General features: G+C 37.9%; 1 protein-coding gene and 1 long non-coding RNA gene across 7 annotated transcripts in view; one reads left to right on the top strand and one right to left on the bottom strand.

The window, feature by feature from the left end:
* Positions 1–15,588, top strand: part of LOC127363441 (butyrophilin subfamily 1 member A1-like) — a 77,650-nt gene extending 62,062 nt beyond the window's left edge. For 3 of the 5 annotated variants that reach the window (XM_051399873.1, XM_051399876.1, XM_051399875.1), the window contains 2 exons: positions 14,691–14,774; positions 15,127–15,588. In XM_051399873.1, the coding sequence (XP_051255833.1) occupies positions 14,691–14,774; positions 15,127–15,155 (113 nt within the window). In that variant the 3' untranslated portion in view covers positions 15,156–15,588. Of the gene's footprint in view, positions 1–6,557; positions 6,652–11,204; positions 11,275–13,055; positions 13,141–13,775; positions 14,130–14,303; positions 14,586–14,690; positions 14,775–15,126 lie in introns of those variants that run through there. The other 2 variants (XM_051399874.1, XM_051399877.1) reach the window with 2 other exon arrangements.
* Positions 15,589–15,680: 92 nt separating this feature from the next.
* On the bottom strand, positions 15,681–19,135 carry LOC127363444 (uncharacterized). Of its 2 annotated transcripts, none has more exons than XR_007884856.1 (5): positions 17,903–19,135; positions 17,691–17,815; positions 17,478–17,610; positions 17,279–17,390; positions 15,681–17,173 (listed from the first exon to the last, which is right to left on the bottom strand). It is a non-coding gene; the product is annotated as an uncharacterized LOC127363444 (long non-coding RNA). The 2 variants fall into 2 exon arrangements; XR_007884857.1 differs by having other exon boundaries at positions 17,279–17,380.
* Positions 19,136–19,183: the final 48 nt, after the last annotated feature.

The raw sequence follows: 19,183 nt of genomic DNA, 5'->3' as shown, positions 1-19,183 counted from the left end.
ACCTTGATCCTCCAATCAGTGCCAGTTCTGAGTCTGTGTCTGGCTGGACCTTGAGAGAAACCTCCTCTCTGCTGGACCTACAGAGACAGTCAGAGGTCCTGATGACCTCTATACTGTCAGCAGCAGAGTGACTGTGGAGAAGAGACACAGGAACATCTTCATCTGTAGAGTCCAACAGAAGGACATCAACCAGACCAGAGAGACACACATCTATGTTCCAGGTTATAAAGAGCTCTAAATATATTAAACATATTGTCACTGTTGAGCTCTAGTTTGATTCAATAATGTCATTCTGTTCTCTCTTCTATCTTTTCAGACGATTTATTCACAGTTCTGTGGTCTTTTTATTGGATATTTTGGAGCATCATCATTCCTGTTTGTATTAATGTGCTGCAAGTTACAGTCAGAGCTCTTTATTGACATACATACAGGCATAACAACAGTAACTAAGCAAACAGTCTGAAATGATCTTCACTGCAGGAAATTTGGGGGAAATGGAGGAAATAAAAGAAAATGTGTTGCTTTCAAAAGCTTTCTCTCAAATGTTCTGTTTATGAAAGTCACTGTGATGTTAAAATATTCCAGTTCAAACAACAAAAACACATGAACAAAACCACTTCAACACTTTCCTGATTCTGTTGGCTCACAGGCATAAAGAGGATCCAGAGGAATTAAATGTAACACTGAAGACACTTTAAAACACAGAGAGACGCAGCGTTGAACGATGTGGACTAAAAACCTCCTGTAGTGACCGAGAACGAGGAGGATCATTGTGACACTGGAGGATATTCTCCATCTTTTCCTGCTCTACCATCACACTGACAGAGAATGATGATGTTGTTTGTCTTCCTAGTTTACAATCTATCCATTGTGACTTTGTTTTCAGTCTATGTGAGCAGGTGTTGTCTTTGAGCCAGTGAAAAGGCTGCAGACACACAGTGAAGAAGGGAGATCTTAATGATGTTGGTGTCCAGTCTAAGATATGAGCTGTGACTGAAGATTCCTGCTTTAATTTCATGGATTGTATCAAAGTTCCCACTTTAGCACTTTAAAAGAATCTGAACTGTTTTGTAAAATGTCAACAGGTTGTGTACAAAAGGCTGTGACTGTGTTTAATATTCATTATTATCATCATCATCCATTCTCATCTGTTTAAACACAGAACTGTTCACTGTATATATTTATATTAGTTTAACCTTTTATTGTTTTTATTGTTTTACTCAAGCTGTATAGGTTTATTAGTATTTACTAAAATGTATTAATCCTGCTTTAAACCATGTAATGCAGTTTGTAACTTTTTTTTGAGTATAAATAAAGGTTTATATAAAGTTTCTTCTGAAGCTTTTGACTAGTTTGACAACCCGCAGCACTTTAGGATTTATAATGCATGTTGGTTTAAAAGTTAAAGAGAAAATAATATTGAAATAGTTTTACCAAACAGTTCCCACTCAAGGTCCACTTACTGGTATTTTCTTGAGTTTTCAGCCACATCACACAGTCTTCATGGATGTATGAAGTGTGTTCAGATAATTTCAGCAACCTCAGACTGTAACAGAACAGTTTACCTGCAGCCTTCATTGTATTTTATGGAACATTAAAGTTTGATCTTCCTCCTGGAGCAGAAGGTCTGTTTGAGCAGCAGATAGTAGCACACAACAATGAAAGATATTAGAAATAACAGACAACACGAGCTGCAGAAATCCAAGAGGACTTCAGATGATGGTTGTTGTGTTTATGGCAGCCTCTCTCTCCTTTAGTTTGACTGACAGCTGAAGATGAACGCAGCAACAGTAACAAACAGAGAAATACTCAGTACAGGTAGAGTACAACAACTAAATCAAAAAATTAAATTAAATCATTTGGCTCTCTTCATTTCACCTTTATTCATTGTGAAGACTTTAAAAAGTCAATTATTGGCTTAATATGTGCAAAATTAACCCAACAATCCCAAAAAATGTATCTGGCTGGGGAAGATTTCATAAACTAGTAAAATGTGTCAATATCTGTCCTCATAAATATACTAATTTTTTATTCAACAGATACTGATGTACTTGCTCAACACTTCAAATGTTATAATTAACTCAGCCACAACATTTAGGATCGGAGGGTTCGAGTACAGTAAATTATTTTGTACTGTGGTTTTAGTCATGATTACACTTCCACAATTGTCCACTAGAGGTCACTATTTTACTCTCTAAAATCCTTGGTGTCTTTTGTAGTACAAGTATGAATTTGCTTCTGTTAGACCATGAACCAGTTTGGACTTTGATGTTTCTGATGTGTGTTTCAGCTGAAGACAAATAGATTGAAGGAGAGGCCTCCTATCGACTGGGACTGACCTATCAGAGTGCTGGAGTGTGTGTGTGTGTGTGTATCTATCTACAATGCAATGAGTTATAAATACAGGCTGCTGTAATACAAATAATTGTTTATTAGGGCCCGAGCACTGACCGTGCGAAGGCCCTATTATAATTGAAGGAATTCTTTCCTTTTTCCTCCTAAACGAACACATATTTGGAGGCCACAACACACTCGAAAACTCATGAAACTTGGCTCATAATGTCAGTCATGGCGAAAAATTTCGGATTTTAGAGGGCTCCACTAAGAGCATGGCAAAATGGCCTCTCAGGGGCCCATAAACCGTGCCAACCGGGGCCCCTTTCACTGATATGCATAAAAATTGGCACACGCGTAGATCTTATCCAGACGAACAAAAAGTCCAGTGGGCGCCATATCCCAAACCCAACAGGAAGTCGGCCATTTTGGATTTAGCAGCCATTTCTGCCGATTTGCACACATTGTATTTGAACGAACTCCTCCTAGGGAATTGATTGGATCGACTTCAGATTTTGACACAGCCATCTAAAGACATTTGTGATTAAAAGTTGTGCTATTTACGTTATTCAGTCGAACAGCGTGCCCGTTCCGTGGCGTGGAATTTTAATGACTCGCCATGAAAGAGGGATTTGTCATAACTTCTGCATACATGATCTGACTGCAACGAAACTTCACATGTTCGATAAGAGTCCCGCCCTGAACACGTCTATGTGATAACATTCAGTAATAGTGAGAGTGCCACCTACTGGCAACAGGAAGTAAGCGCTGCATGGTGATATTGATCTGATTTGCGGGAAATTTTCATGTTGTGGTCTGCACCTGTTACGACAGCACGTAACGCAGCCGCAGCACACTTAAATGTTATAGAACTGTAATAAAAGTAATTATCTGTGAAATTACAATAATAATTGATGTTTTCACTGATAAAAACTGTATCTCGACAGTTTACCAATGCTTATACACTGATAAACAAACATTTATGTAATGAACAATTTTACATAATTTTAGAAATGTATTAACAGTATAAAACTTGAATTTAGCAGCTTATTCTATTAAATAAACAATTACAGATTCACAAATGTATTTTTATTTTTTATGTGGAAAAAAAGGACATTTTCTTTAAAATGCAGATTGTCTGTCTAATGTCGAAATATAGTGAAAGTTTAAAAAAAAAAAATGATAAAACTAAGTATGACCTACTGCAACTTTCAGAGGATGTATTGACAGAAGTTGAAAGTAATATTCAGTCGTGCGTATTTATTAGTGTATATAAAGCAACCAGAAGCTGTAGTACGTGTTCATTCCCACCGTGTTCACATTGTCTGACTTACTTTCGCTTCCTGTCTGCGTGCGTCAGTGTGGTTAGACTACAAACCATCAGTAGTGCAGATAACAGGAAGGCGAAACTTCACTACTGCAGTGTGAAGCTTACAACTATCTGAGGTGTCCGGCTTTTAACCTGTTTACTTCATTTTTGATTCACAGGAGACATTTTTTTTCATTTTCTATTGATTTTATAGTCTTCAGACTCCAGTATGGTTCACCTGACTGGCGTTCTGGGTTTCAGGGACTTTAGAGTTTCCCATCACTCTGTTTTCTTCCTTCTTCTCATACAGGCTTCTGCAGGTAATATTCTTTATTTCTTGAGCGCAGGCTGCACATAGCCGACCATATCTCTCCCTCTACGTCACATTAAGGAGCTTCTGAATTTAACAAAAAAGAAAATTAATCTTATCAGATTATTGTGGTTTAATATATATTATATATATAATATATTTCTACATTTCAGGGTCATGTGAAGTATAAATTAATTGTTGTGTATGGACTCATAGTTTTAACAATACAACAGCACCAGGAACACTGATACACTGAACTGTTAATAAATCATCCGGCAAACTTTATTTTCCAAAATATAAACAAATATAAAACAGGGCTCACATTGCTGCCCGTCACTGTATCCATGGCAAAATTGTTCTTCCTATTTTTAATATTTCTTTATATTCTATATATTAAATATAAAAAAAAAGAAATGATACATTTGAAATGTAATTCCCATTCAAACTGTTTCTTTCTCAGATGGCTACGGGTTGGTCGGTCCATCTCGGCCAATAGTGGCAATAGCTGGAGATGACATAATTTTACCATGTCAGGTGGAACATGCCATGGATGTTTTAAAGTGGATGGTAAAATGGGCGAGACCTGACCTGAGTCCAGAATATGTTTATGTGTACCAGTATGACAATGTGGATGTGTACCAGAATGACAGTTGGTCTGTGAACCAGTATGATAATGTGGATTTGAACCAGAATGACAGTTGGTCTGTGAACCAGTATGATGATGTGGATTTTAACCAGTATGACGATGTCGATGTGAAGCAGTATGACCGTGTGGAGATTGAAATACATCCGTCCTACAAAGGAAGAACATCTCTGTCCATCGACAAACTGGAGGTTGGAGACGTTTCACTGAAAATCTCCAAAGTGAAACACTCTGATGAGGGGAGGTATGAATGCTTCACTGGAAGAATGCCTATCACTTATATTGATCTTGTTGTTGGTAAGTGGATGTAGAGCATGTTTATCTATCAAACAAGATTGATTAATTATAGACGTTTTGTTTTGTTTTATCTCTTTCTGCACTAGTGCTGCATATTTCAGTGCCTCGGATATTAGCATTAGCTTTAAAATAACTGAAACTGGATGTTTTATGTAAAGTTACACACTCATCAGATAACAGGAAAATGATTTCTTATGTGTAAGATTTTAAAATGTGCCTCCATAACTGTTTTATGGGTTGAATAAGCAGATTTGTTACTCTGTGTGCATAATTGGTCAATTTTCGCATATTGTGTTCTATCATTTCAGCTGATGTCAACATGGCCCCAGCTGGACTTCCCCTTCAGTGGATCATTGTCTTGGGTGTCAGCTTCGTTAATTCATTCATTTTATAAGGAGTCTGGTCTAGACATGCTCTGTTCAAGGGCCTTGAGATAACTTCTGTTGTGATCTGATGCTATACAAATCAAATTGAATTAATTGTTCTTGTACTCCGGCACATGTGCACATGCAGAAGCTGATAATTAAATACTTCATTTGGCAAAATTTAATAAAATCTTTCACGCATATTGTAATGTGATATGATCTAACTGTGTTTGTTTTTTTATTTAAATTCTCAGAAACACATTGAGGGAGAACCCTCATTTACAATGGTGCAGAGGTATGAACATAAAATAAAAAACAGAAACAGAATAAGAGCAGAAACAATGAAAATATCTGATTAGTTAGGAGGTATCAATAAAGAAGAATAAATGGCAGAAATACAGCTAAAGTTAAAAGGTGAAGGTTCAGAAATTTGCAAAGAGATAAACAATAAAATGGTTTTTTTTTTTAGACAGTGGTATTAATGAGGTGGTAGTCAACATTTCTTGCCTTAGAGAACAACATCCACTTCATCTTTACACAGTTTAAGACCAGTTTCAGGTTTTGAAGGTGTTTTTAGAGGGTGTTAACCAGTAGCTGTCACATAAATGTAAAGTAGGAAAAAGTACAACGTGTCATAATGAAGACAAAAGTTCATTCCCACACTCCCATTGTGTCTCAGTTACTTTCTTTCTTTTTTCCTTCTTTCTTTCTTTCTTTCTTTCTTTCTTTCTTTCTTTCTGTGGTCTGTCTTTTTTCTGCTCGTTCTCAACGTCTGACAGATGTGGGTAGAGTACACACTGTTACAGGAATCAACAGTGAAGCAAACGGTGTCAGAGAGGTGGATACTGATTAAAGCTGTGCGGTCTTTTAGTGTGCAGGGGGTTTTCGTGTACTTTGAAAAAACAAGTTCCCATTTGTCACACTGTCAGTAAGAGTTGCTTAAAACTTCAATGTTAAATGTTCCTAATTTCATTCTTTACTGTTTTAACAATGTGCAGATTATGATTATAGACAAAGTCACTGTGATATTTTGGTGGACTGCTAAAGTGAAAGTTCACTCAGCTTTCTTCATACAGAACTCTTCTACTCATGCTCAAACTCTGTTGGCTCACAGAAATAGGGGCTGCAAGGAGGGAGGTCTGCAGTTGGACCTTTTTAGATCACACTGGTGTACTGACACAGAAATAAGAGACACAGTGAAACCAAAGAAAGACCTAACTTTCTATCAAGTAAATATGTTTTATTTGTGTGTTTGTTTAAACAACCAGATTAAAGCCTTTTCTCTTTTTGTATTTTCAGGAGTCTACAATGATGTGCCCAAAGACAGAGCTCCATAATGGACTGTCCTTCGGGACCCGCAGTGTTTTGCTGTGTCTGATACTGACTTTTACAGGTAATTTCCACACAAAACACTCCAGTAACACATTAATACATACAATTATTACATGTTTACAGTCATACTGGTTGCTCTGTGAAGGTTTGAGCTTAATGCTAACATGCTAACATGCTGACATGCTCACAATGGTAATGATTTGTAGCAGGTGTAATTTCGTCTTGTCCACCGTCTTAGTTTAACATGTAAGCATGTTAGCATGTTTTAGAAAGTAGAATAGAATAGACCTTTCAGAGACTCTGGAGGAAAAGTCAGAATTTAATGGGAACCAAACAAAGTGGCAGACTGATCGACCATCATAGCCACCCCTAAAATTTCCAGTAAAACCATCAAATGATGGTACAGTCACGTTGACTGAAAAAAAAACAAAAACTATGGTCAACAAAACCAAATTCGAAAGAGACTTTTAAAAACCATACACATTATTCTGCTGTCTGATATTTTTATTTGAAGGTTGAAATGTGATGAGTCTGAGTCAGATACAGACTGAGGTTCCAGTGGCTGATGCTATAAAATCTTATTATCAGTGTTTAGGACTTATATTTTTCCTTGTTTTTAATGGAGTCGGTGTGACTCCTGACTCCTTTCAACAAAACCACCACTGGGTTCAACAAACGTCTGAACAATTACAATCAGTGATTCCACTGCCTTCAAGAAAGTCTGAGACTCGGCTCAGTGGGTGTGTCGGGTTTTTTAGATGGGTTAAATTGAGTCGACTTATTTACATATTTTCAGAAGTCCAGTATGTTTCACATGAAGGACAGACTCATCTTGTAACCTGAGCTCAATGACTTTAGCCAAGGTGTGAAGACAGAATGACAGAAAGAAAAGAGACACAATTCATACAGCAAGGCAGCTTCAAAGAGTTCTTCATACAGTAAAACAAACTGATAGATGTGACTGGATCACTCCTCAGAAAACTGTAAGAAAATATGAGCACAGATCAGGAGTCAGCAACGTTTATGACACAAAAGAAAAATCTCTCCACGCAGTATGAAATTCTGTATCTTCCTCCAAATGTTGCACACAAAGACTTTTCTTTCTTTGTTCTTTTTTTCTTACTGAAATGAAATGTTACATTTTTATCATTTGGTGCGTAATTGTCACACATTTTTACAACAGGGGAATGTAAGAATGACATTAGGCCTTCAACCTTAATGTACTTTATTTGTCATAGCCACAGAGAGCCACTAGAGGGCCTCATATGGCCCCAGAACCACAGGTTGCCTTCACCTGATATAGAAAGGAACATGTGGCTTTTACATGTATATTGTATTTGGGAGTGATTGTTTTTGTGTTTTATTTTATATTTATTTAGATCCTAATCTATCAGACAGAATCTGGTTTCAACAAAGAGATTCTGAGTTTAAGCTGAATTGATAAATGAACTGTGCAGGAGTCTTGAATGAACAATGTAATATAAGGTTTGTGATGGGTTTATGGTTTTGTTATTAGTTATTAGTTGATGTTTCTGATATGTCTGATACCATCCTAACCTCCCCACTGAATGGAATTAACTGTTTAACAGATTTCTGGATCCTGTGTTTGCACACTGCCATCAGATGTTCTGTGAGCCAATGCCACCATTGCAAAAGCTTTTTCTCTTATGTCAAGTATTGGGAGGATAGGGAGTACATACATGTAACATGTTACATATAATTAAGTACATAAAAGGTGCCTGGCCATTAAAATGTTTGCACACAAAATAAAGTTTCCACCCTGAGAAATACCTGTTTTTGTTTTTTTAAAATTAAACACTGTCACACAAGCCTTTAAACACTGTGTGGAGGAGAGAACTGCATGTCTATTAGACCCGATCCCAACTAGGCTGCTTAAAGAAGTTGTTCCCCTAATTGGCACTTCTTTACTGGATATGATTAATCTTTCTTTATTATCAGGATATGTACCACAGTCCTTTAAAGCAGCTGTAATTAAACCCCTTCTTAAAAAAGCCCACTCTTGACCCAGGGGTTTTAGCCAACTATAGACCGATTTCTAACCTCCCCTTCCTCTCTAAGATTCTGGAGAAAGTAGTCGCCAAAGAGTTGTGTGACTTTCTACATAACAATAGTTTATTTGAGGATTTTCAGTCAGGATTTAGAGTTCATCATAGCACAGAGACAGCTCTGGTTAAAGTTAATAATGACCTTCTGACTGCTTCTGACAATGGACTTGTCTCTGTACTTGTATTATTAGATCTTAGTTCTGCATTTGACACCATTGACCATGATATTCTTTTAGAGAGACTTGAGCATCAAATTGGCATTAAAGGAACCGCACTAAGCTGGTTTAAGTCATATTTATCAGATCGCTCGCAGTTTGTACATGTTAACGATGAATCTTCAATAAATACTACAGTTATTCATGGAGTTCCACAAGGTTCTGTACTTGGACCAATACTATTTACTTTATATATGCTCCCTTTAGGCAACATTATTAGGAATCACTCCATTTACTTTCACTGTTATGCAGATGATACGCAGTTATATCTATCGATCAAGTCCGATGAAATTAATCAATTATCTAAATTACAAACATGTCTTAAGGACATAAAATCCTGGATGACCTGCAATTTTCTGATGTTAAACTCAGAAAAAAACTAAATTCTTGTTCTTGGCCCCAAAAACCTTAGAGACTCACTGTCTAAAGATATAGTTACTCTAGATGGCATTAACTTGGCCTCTAGCACCACTGTCAGGAATCTTGGAGTTATCTTTGATCAGGATTTGTCATTTAACTCCCACATAAAGCAGACCTCTAGGACCGCCTTCTTTCATTTACGTAATATTACAAAAATTAGACACATCCTATCACAGACAGATGCAGAAAAACTAATCCATGCATTTGTTACTTCAAGGCTGGATTACTGCAACTCTTTATTATCAGGTTGCCCCAATAAGTCTATTAAAACGCTCCAATTAATTCAGAACGCTGCAGCACGAGTACTGACAGGAACTAGAAAAAGAGATCACATCTCTCCTGTACTAGCTTCTCTGCATTGGCTCCCTGTAAAATGTAGAATAGAATTTAAAATCCTCCTCCTCACCTATAAAGCTCTTCATGGTCAGACCCCTTCATATCTTAAAGAGCTCATAGTACCCTATTACCCCACTAGAACACTACGTTCTCTGAATGCTGGGCTACTTGTGGTTCCTATAGTCTCTAAAAGTAGAACAGGAGCCAGAGCCTTCAGTTACCAAGCTCCCTCTCCTGTGGAACCAGCTTCCAGTTGTGGTTCGGGAGGCAGACACCCTCACCACATTCAAGAGTAGGCTTAAGACATTCCTCTTTGATAAAGCTTATAGTTAGGGCTGGATCAGGTGAGTCCTGAACCATCCCTTAGTTATGCTGCTATAGGCCTAGACTATCGGGGGATTTCCCATGGTGCACTGAGCTCCTCTCTTCCTCTCTCTTTCTGCACTCATTCATGTCCCATTAATGCATGTTACTAACTTCACTTCTTCCCCGCAGTTTTTGTGCTTTCTCGTCTCGCAGGTTCTTATCGATCCTGGTGGAGCCTCCTGCCATGGTCCTGCTAGATTGCTATTGCCAATACTGTTGTTGCTGTGCACCTGTCTGTCTGTTCTCTCTCTCTCTCTCTCTCTCTCTCTCTCTCTCTCTCTCTTACTCTCTCTGCCTCTCTCTCTCTCACCCCAACTGGTCGAGACGGACGACCACCCACCTAGAGCCGAAGGATCTGTCCTAGGTTTCTGCCTTTTAACAGGCAGTTTTTCCTTGCCCTTGTCGCCAAGTGCTTGCTCATGGTGGTACTGTTGGGTCTCTGTAATTAATGTTCGGTCTAGACCTGCTCTATTTGATGTGTCCTGAGATAACTTCTGTTATGAATTGGCGCTATACAAATAAAATTGAATTGAATTGAACTGCATGTATTATCTGGAAAGGTACACCAGAGGGCGCCGTCAAGACCTTGTACAAAGCTGTTCACACATGAGTGCAGAGAGAGGCTTTGAAACAGCCAAAGCTCTCCTGGCCTGCTGTTAAAGCTAAAACTGTGTCATTGCTCCATGGATACGCTTTGTTTCTACGTGGATGCAACAATGTCTGTCCTTTTTAAACTGAGAGAAAGGTTCAGAAGCATGAGAATGATTGTTAGAGCGAGTGGTATAGCTCACAAGACAGGTGGGTTGTTTTTGTATAGACCGACATAGAGGGCTAACATAATGCTTTAGTAGTTACTGAGTATTTATTATTTGTGCCCCTTATTGCACGGATGTAATCTCCACAGTCTTATCTTCTGATAAACCCAGAAAGTGTCAGCCACTGTCTACAACAGTTGTTTCCCAGAAGTGAATGGTAGACGTGGAAACTGCTGGACCATAGTTAACCCATAATTACCTTTCCACTACCTGTAAACTACCACAAACAGGTGGAACAGAATCAATGGACCGTATCAGCCAATATCACTTACTGTTGAATCACAACTCTCTCCTCCATCTGCATCACTGCCACTCCTCACTGAACCACTCCCCCAAGATTATATATCTCCCCCTTCTGATCTGACCTTTTTTGACTACTTCCTCCTTTTATATCAGAGAGGAAGAGAACAATAAAGTCATTGAGAACCAACATCACAGTGGAGAGTTTGCATCCATCAATCTGCAGGTAAGAGTTCATTTTTTAAAGTAAAACTTGAATGTTACATATTGGATATGTGATAATTTCATAATCTTTGACCATTACAACAATGTGCAGATTGTTTTATGGAGAAATGTTCTGTGTCGTTTATATTGAGGGATAATTCCCAACGGGGGACGTTTGCCTCCATGAAGTCCATTAATTCCTGATCATGGACACCTGGAAGGACATTATCCCTCTTATACCATGAATTTACTGAAGAAAAACAAATAAGATCAATACTTTGTGTTTAAATTAATGTAATGTAAGACAGAACTACCGTCTACTCAACTTATCCTGTAAAAACAACCTGCTGCTTTTTTGTTTAATGCAAATGTGCTGTATCTCTTTTACCTGCAGAGATCAGCAGCAGCTGATTTGACTGAACCAGTAACCACAATATCCCCAGACTCTTAGAAAACCACACAATTTTAGAGTTTGAGTTTTGAGTGAGGAGAACTAAAAATAAATAAACTTTAAAAATTTGGGAAACTTAAGTTATTTCTTATAAAGAAAGGCTTTGTGTTACAACTCACTCACAAAAAGAGAAAATATACAATCTGGCAACAACGAGATGCTAATTATCAGTAAATCACATTTAAAAAAGACATAAAATGATGTATTTAATACATTTATTACATTCTTTGGAAACAATAAGACATCATCATGTGTGTTTGGTTTCGCTTTCCTGTCATTCAGTGAACTGGTTGTTTTTCCCAGTGCTGTGGGGAAGCAGTTGTCCATCTACCATCTTCCTGCATTCATGTGACACAAAGTGTTACTGTCATTTCGTGCTCTATAAAAGACATTGCAGACACTGATCCCAGTAAAGGATACAGTAAAACATCTGGGAATAAAGGATTAACTCATGTAAACTCTTTAATATTTTAATTTAACCTCTTCTGTTGATGTTTGTTGTATTTCTTTTTTTCTTTTTGTAAAAGAACTGTATCTGAACTTGGACTTCTTGTAAACAGCACTCATGGGATCACTTATGTTGTATTGTCCAAATATGTTTTTGGACACCCACCAAGTCTGTTCATCATTAAGATAAAATAAGATAAGATAAGATGTTCCTTCATTTATCCCCCGTAGGAGAAATTAAAATCAGACACAGCAGCATTGGGGAATGTAGTTCAAAGAGCACAGAAGTGTAAAAGTACAATAATAAATAAGATCACAAAATAAGAATGTTGTATCATAGAAAATATTAGATTATAATGAAAAATATAGTTCATATATATATTTGACATTATCTTTGTCTATACAATATAACCATCAGTCTACAGACTCTGACTGCAGCTTTAAGTCTCAGAATATCTGCATTCAAACTGGATCCCCCACATTTCATTCATATGTCCAGCTAATCAACATTTAAATACAATACCTGATCAATAATCTCACATTGCAGAGTAACTAAACTTGACTGAGACTAGACAATTATTATCTTATTTTAAATTTTTATAAATTTATAAATTGTTTTTTACAAGCTGTAACTCGTTTCCCTGGTTAATAGGACGAACCACAGTTCAACATTTAAACTTTTACCACTTTATGAAATAACTCATTGAGTTTATGAATACACATAAATTACAATTATTTTCAGTACACACTTGCAACAGCCTCTCATCTATATATTCCATATAAATAAAAGTTGCACACACAGACACTACAGTTTCCACCCTGTTCAACCTCTTTTTCCACTGAAGACATTTGTTTTATTTGTGTGATGTTTTTAAATTAAGACTACCAACTTTTTTCATTCTCAGGAGTCCAAGATGCTGCTCATTGGACTGTTCTTCAGGATCCACATTGCTGTGTTTATCATCATTCTGCTAATACAGTGTTTAACAGGTAGTTTCTACACAAAACAATAGCACAGTGTGTGTGTGTGTGTGTGTGTGTGTGTGTGTGTGTGTGTGTGTGTGTGTGTGTGTGTGTGTGTGTTAATTAAATTTTGAATTCAATTTTATTTGTATAGCGCCAATTCATAACAGAAGTTATCTCAGGACACTTTTCAAATAGAGCAGGTCTAGACCGAACTCCTTATAACATTAATTACAGAGACCCAACAGTACCACCATGAGCAAGACCTTGGCGACAAGGGCAAGGAAAAACTGCCTGTTAAAAGGCAGAAACCTAGGACAGATCCTTCAGCTCTAGGTGGGTGGTCGTATGTCTCGACCTTTATCGATTTAATGAGACCCAAAGCAATATTTCCAACCTGATACAGGACTGTTTAACATTTTACTCACAGTCTCACTCTTCAGTTACACATAATGTCACATATTGACTGAGATAAAAAAAACTGTAGTCAGGAAGAAATAATTAGAAAGAGAAAAAAAAGACTTTAGACATTTTAAGAGTGTTTTCTTTGTTTTTGATGCAGTTTTATTAAATGTTTTCTTACTTTTAGAAAGTAAAAATGAATCCATTCAGTCTGATAACATGTATTATAACTATACTACTGTTTCTTGTTTGTTCTTTAGTTTGTGTTGCAGAGCAGTCAGAGTTGATTTGTTCACATCAACCAATCGTAGCCCTGCCTGGTGATGATGTCATTCTACCATGTTACCTTGATCCTCCAATCAGTGCCAGTTCTGAGACAGTGGTGTGGACCAGACCTGGTTTAGACCCAAAGTACATCCATGTTCACCAAGATGGACAATTTATATATCAAACTCAAAATCCATTTTACAATAACAGAACGAGACTGTTTGTGGATGAACTGCAGAATGGAAACGTCTCCATGAAAATCTTCAGAGTGAAAATCTCTGATGCAGGAAAATACTTTTGCTTCCTTCGATCAATGTTGAAGGAAGCTTCCATCCAACTCACTGTTGGTAAGTCAGACTTTCTGAAGATGATGAATTACACATTTCTGCTGACTGCAAAGATCAGTAATGTAACTTTATATTAGAAGTAAGCAGCCATGATAAGACACAAAGAAAACAGTGCTGTAAGTTATTTGTTGGATCTGAATCCACTGTTTGAAATTCCTCCTCTCTTCTCATCAGGTGTCGTCTCCACTCCCATCATAGAGGTTGTCTCCAATAACAGTACAAGAGTAGTTTTACAGTGTGAGTCTAAAGGCTGGTATCCAGAGCCTGAGGTGGTCTGGCTGGACGGTGAGGGAAACCTCCTCTCTGCTGGACCTACAGAGACAGTCAGAGGTCCTGATGACCTCTATACTGTCAGCAGCAGAGTGACTGTGGAGAAGAGACACAGCAACATCTTCACCTGTAGAGTCCAACAGAGGAAAATCCACCAGATCAGAGAGACACACATCTATGTTCCAGGTTATAAAGAGCTCTAAATATATTAAACATATTGTCACTGTTGAGCTCTAGTTTGATTCAATAATGTCATTCTGTTCTCTCTTCTATCATCTGGTTTATTCACAGTTCAGCCTTTTTATTGGATTTGGATCATCATCATCATCTTCATTCTTTGCAGTTTTGTGTTATACATTCTACCGCTGATAATATGTAAGTCACATATTTATTTTCCTTTTTTATACCAAGTTCCTGTCAGAGCTCTTTATTGACATACATACAGGCATAACAACAGTAACTAAGCAAACAGTCTGAAATGATCTTCACTGCAGGAAATTTGGGGAAAATGGAGGAAATAAAAGAAAATGTGTTGCTTTCAAAAGCTTTCTCTCATTTGGAAATGTTCTGTTTATGAAAGTCACTGTGATGTTAAAAATATTCCAGTTCAATTATCATATTTTTGTTCTGCTTGTGTAGTTTTCTCACTTTAACACTCATTCATTGATTAGACAAAAACACATAAAAACAACAACTTCAACACTTTCCTGTTTCTGTTTGAACACAGATATAATAATGAACCAGAAGAATGAATAAAGATCCCAAAGAAGCAAAATGCAGTTGAGGAAAACGTTCTCATGACAGAACTGCAGTGACTAAAATGACCAGAAGGTGGCAGAAAAGAAGAGCAGAGGAAATCATTGTGACACTGGAGGATATTTTACAAATGTTCACATTTAACTTTAAGTTCCTGAGTTTTTTTATTTAGCTTAGGTTTAGCTTAAGATGTATCAATATTAGCACATTAAGTACATTTTATTTACAATGTACTAATACAACAGTTTATTTTGTTTTTCATCTTTGAGGCAACATCCAGAGAGACTCATGAAACAGAAACAGCCTTCAGTCTGCAGTGGATGTCAGACAGTTTGTAGCATTGAATGAACATTTATTATAACTAAAGAAGTTCATGTAAGGTTTAAAAATCTGACTGTAAAATATGATTATATGAGTTATTTAAAGTTTTGAATGGGTCGATTAGGTTGTATGTAATATCTCTTCATGGGGCCCCTGTGAACAGACAAATAATGACCTCAGTAACAAATGTGCTGCAGTGTGTGTGTGTGTGTGTGTGTGTGTGTGTCAGTATGTTGGAAAAGGCACTGAGGCGTCTTTGGTCAACTTTATGTCAGCTTATAAATACCATAATACAAAGATTCAAGTGTTATAGAGACGTCAGCAGACTTAAATTAACGGAGTAACTGACTACTATCCACCAACTGTTCATCAGTTTAGTGTTGGACTCAGAATTCAAACACTTTCCTCAAGTAAAACCAACCAACTGCAGTAACCCGAACAACTTCACAGTCACTGATGAATACCAATGTAACATTTCATATTGGGCACAACTTCCTGTGTGAAACGGGTTGAAATGACTTACAGGTTACATCTCAACAGGAAACAGATCCCTACAGATTTCCCAACTTCCAGCATTAAATAAAGACATTAGGTCAGTGGTTCCCAACTGTAAACACAGTCAACCTATAGTTTATGTTTATATAATGAACACAAGAGGCCTATTTCTCAGCATCTCATTATTCTCTGTGAGGAAAACTATTATTTTTTAGATTATTATTTAAGATGTAAACTTTGAGCTGATCACAAGCTGCAAATATAACCTCCACTCTCTATTAAACACAGAGTCTCTGCATTAGAAAAGTCAACAGTTAAAACAACCAAAGAGCTAAAATCTCTCATGTAATATTCACAGGAAATAATCTGCTCAAAATTCATCCAAATCACTTGTTTTACACAAACTTCCTGCAGTCACTGAGTTCAATATTTGGGCTCATTGTTTATCGATTATTGTTATTCCTTGGATACAATATGAGATCCATAAAATACGTCACTTAGTCAGGGGTCGACAGTTTACTCAGTGATAGAAAAGGAGTCAAAGAAATGACTCACACTGTCATTAAAAACAGATCTGTCCCTTCCAGTGTGCAAAACAAGACATAAAGTGCCCTCTAGTGTCCTAGCTAAGCTCTTTCACTATAAATGCATCATGAATTTCTAAGCACTGGTGCCTCACTACCTTATTCCTGCTGGTTGGAATGGATGGGAACGGGGGAGTCTTGGATCCTCCGGCCTCGTTCCTCCGGTGGTAGCAAGTTTCCCATCTATTCCTGAACCCAGTGGTACACTCTGAGGCTATGAAACATGCTGAAGATGCTGAAGATGAATTCACTATATCAGACTAAAGGTCAGAACGTTTGGGGTCATATTCAAGTAGTTTTGTCTGGCAGTCTTTGGTCCTTCAATATATATTCAACAGTAGCAGTAACGGTTTCAGATTAGCTTTAGAATATATTCCTCTATACTATATTAATATATACTCTTATATATATGAAAATGACTGGCAAGATGACTTCCACTTTCCTCTCTGAGAACACAATCACATCCCTCCTGGATTAACTCGACAGCTGGTGAAACATCTGTGCTTTCATGCTTTACATCCACACTGACGCAAACAGCAGCTGGAGATAATCACATATTCTTGGCACAGACAAAGTTCTTCTTCTTGGAGCAGCGTACCGCACTGAACCATGGCTCATCTGGAGACAAGAAAAGATACAACAGAAGACATCAGGAGTTACATTGGGGGGGGAAACTTTATGTTTGTAAAGCAAACAAAAAAAGTTTGGTGTAAATGTCTTTACCTCCAACCTTCAAGATGATGCAGGGTCTTTTCCACGGTACTTGTTAACACGGAACCAAACATTCAGCTTGAATTCAGATCCGTCGGTGTTCCTAATCGCTCCCTGACAAACACTAAAGGTGAAGATCATCCATCAGGATCAGTCCTCCCATCCATCAGTTTACCAACCCTGCCAATCTGCTCTCACATTCACTGCTTACCTCTGATCTCTGGGCTCCAATCCAAATAGTTTGGGGACGAGGGGTCGGCACGCCAGGTCAAACAGAGCAGGTCGGAAAGCTCGTTATAACTGTGCAGTGACACCAGGTCACTGTTCAAGGTTCTGCAGTGTTCCTGAAATCAACAGTGAGTGTTGGTCTTCACCTTTATCATCACTGTCTGAGGATTCATGTGTCTGTGTGTGTTTCTATCACCTGTGCCTCATGGAAAGTTTTCTGGCTCTGGATATATGTAGCGCAACGATTCTCATCAATGCGGCTCCATCCTTCAGAGCATGGGTTATCTGGACGCCTGAGACACATTTTCCTTATTGAAAAAGCTGTGAGAACAAGACAAGTGCTTTAACTAACAGGTTTATTGGGCTTTAGTTCAGTAATGATGGTCGGTGATGGTAACAGTAACTTACGTCCGGCTGACACGGTGAACAGATAGTACACCACCCCCAGCAGGGCGACAGTGACCACAGCTGGACGCATGGCTCAGACCTCACTGACCCTCAGGGCTCCACAGCTGGAATATGACCTGCAGATGTGACAGTTTGTGAATATTTGCTTGACAATTCAACAGACACAGTCAATAGTAAAACAAATAAAACTCATGCTAAAAGTAATAAAAGAAAGAGCACGTATAAAAGCATGCAAATCAAACACAAGACCAAAACAATCATGCACAAAAACAGCATCTCATAAATGACCCGATAAAAGCATTCAAATGAACATGCACCCGAGTATTTCTGACCCTGTCACAGGTGCATTTTGTTTAAGAGGAGTGTTTGTTTAGTCTACAACAGCAGTCTAAACAATGGTCTGAGTGTTCAGGACCAATAGAGTTCTGACTACTGCAGGTTCTGTTATGCAGCTGGGTGCAATTCCAAATATGCACAACGTGTTTCTGCTGCTCTGTTTGATCTTTAAGTAGCACAGCTCCGTGCTGTCTTTCATGTGGAAGGTTTCAGTTTAATCTATAATATTCCACCAACACAGCGTCCGATCACTGATTTTTTCAGTCTAAATATTATTATACTGAAGGCAAATCACATGGCAAATACTGGCCATTTATCCCAAATGTATTATGTGCAATGCATAATAATATATATATAATAATAAAAAACAATAAATATGAACAAAAACATGCACATTTGCACTTTCCTCACTTATTTCTCAAAAAAGAAAAGCTGTATGTTGAAGTGAACATGTGCCACTGTACCCTTTCACTGAAGTTACAGAGCAGAAACAAGAGAGATGTTTAACATTAACTAAAGCACAGAACAGAACAGTAATAACAGAGCTAGTAGAAGTAGAAGTAGTATTTCTGGGGGGCTTTTTATTGCCTTTGTGATAGTGACAGCTGAAGACCGGGCCGGCTGAGTCGCACGTTTGATGCTCATATAGTTTCCTTGTCATGTGACACGGGCCAGCTCAATACGTCACCAGGTACGGGGGCACATAATTGAAGTAAGCTATCCAAAGTGATGCATGCACCCCCAGTTTCTTATTTCAATAGTTGATATCGATATTTGCTTAATGGAATCGATGCCACAGGATCGATACGTCCATCCCAACCGACATTAAACCCGCTTTAGGACCTCCTGAACCGGGTTTAGGCTGGACTGCGAGCCCGCTATCCAGGTGCATCTTGTCGGCATTTGAGGCCACAACAAATGAAACCAGAGAGTAAATCCTTTCCT

Source organism: Dicentrarchus labrax, unplaced genomic scaffold (genome assembly GCF_905237075.1).
Source record: "Dicentrarchus labrax unplaced genomic scaffold, dlabrax2021, whole genome shotgun sequence".
In the NCBI taxonomy this organism is placed as follows: domain Eukaryota; kingdom Metazoa; phylum Chordata; class Actinopteri; family Moronidae; genus Dicentrarchus; species Dicentrarchus labrax.
This window is presented reverse-complemented; position numbering and strand designations above follow the sequence as displayed.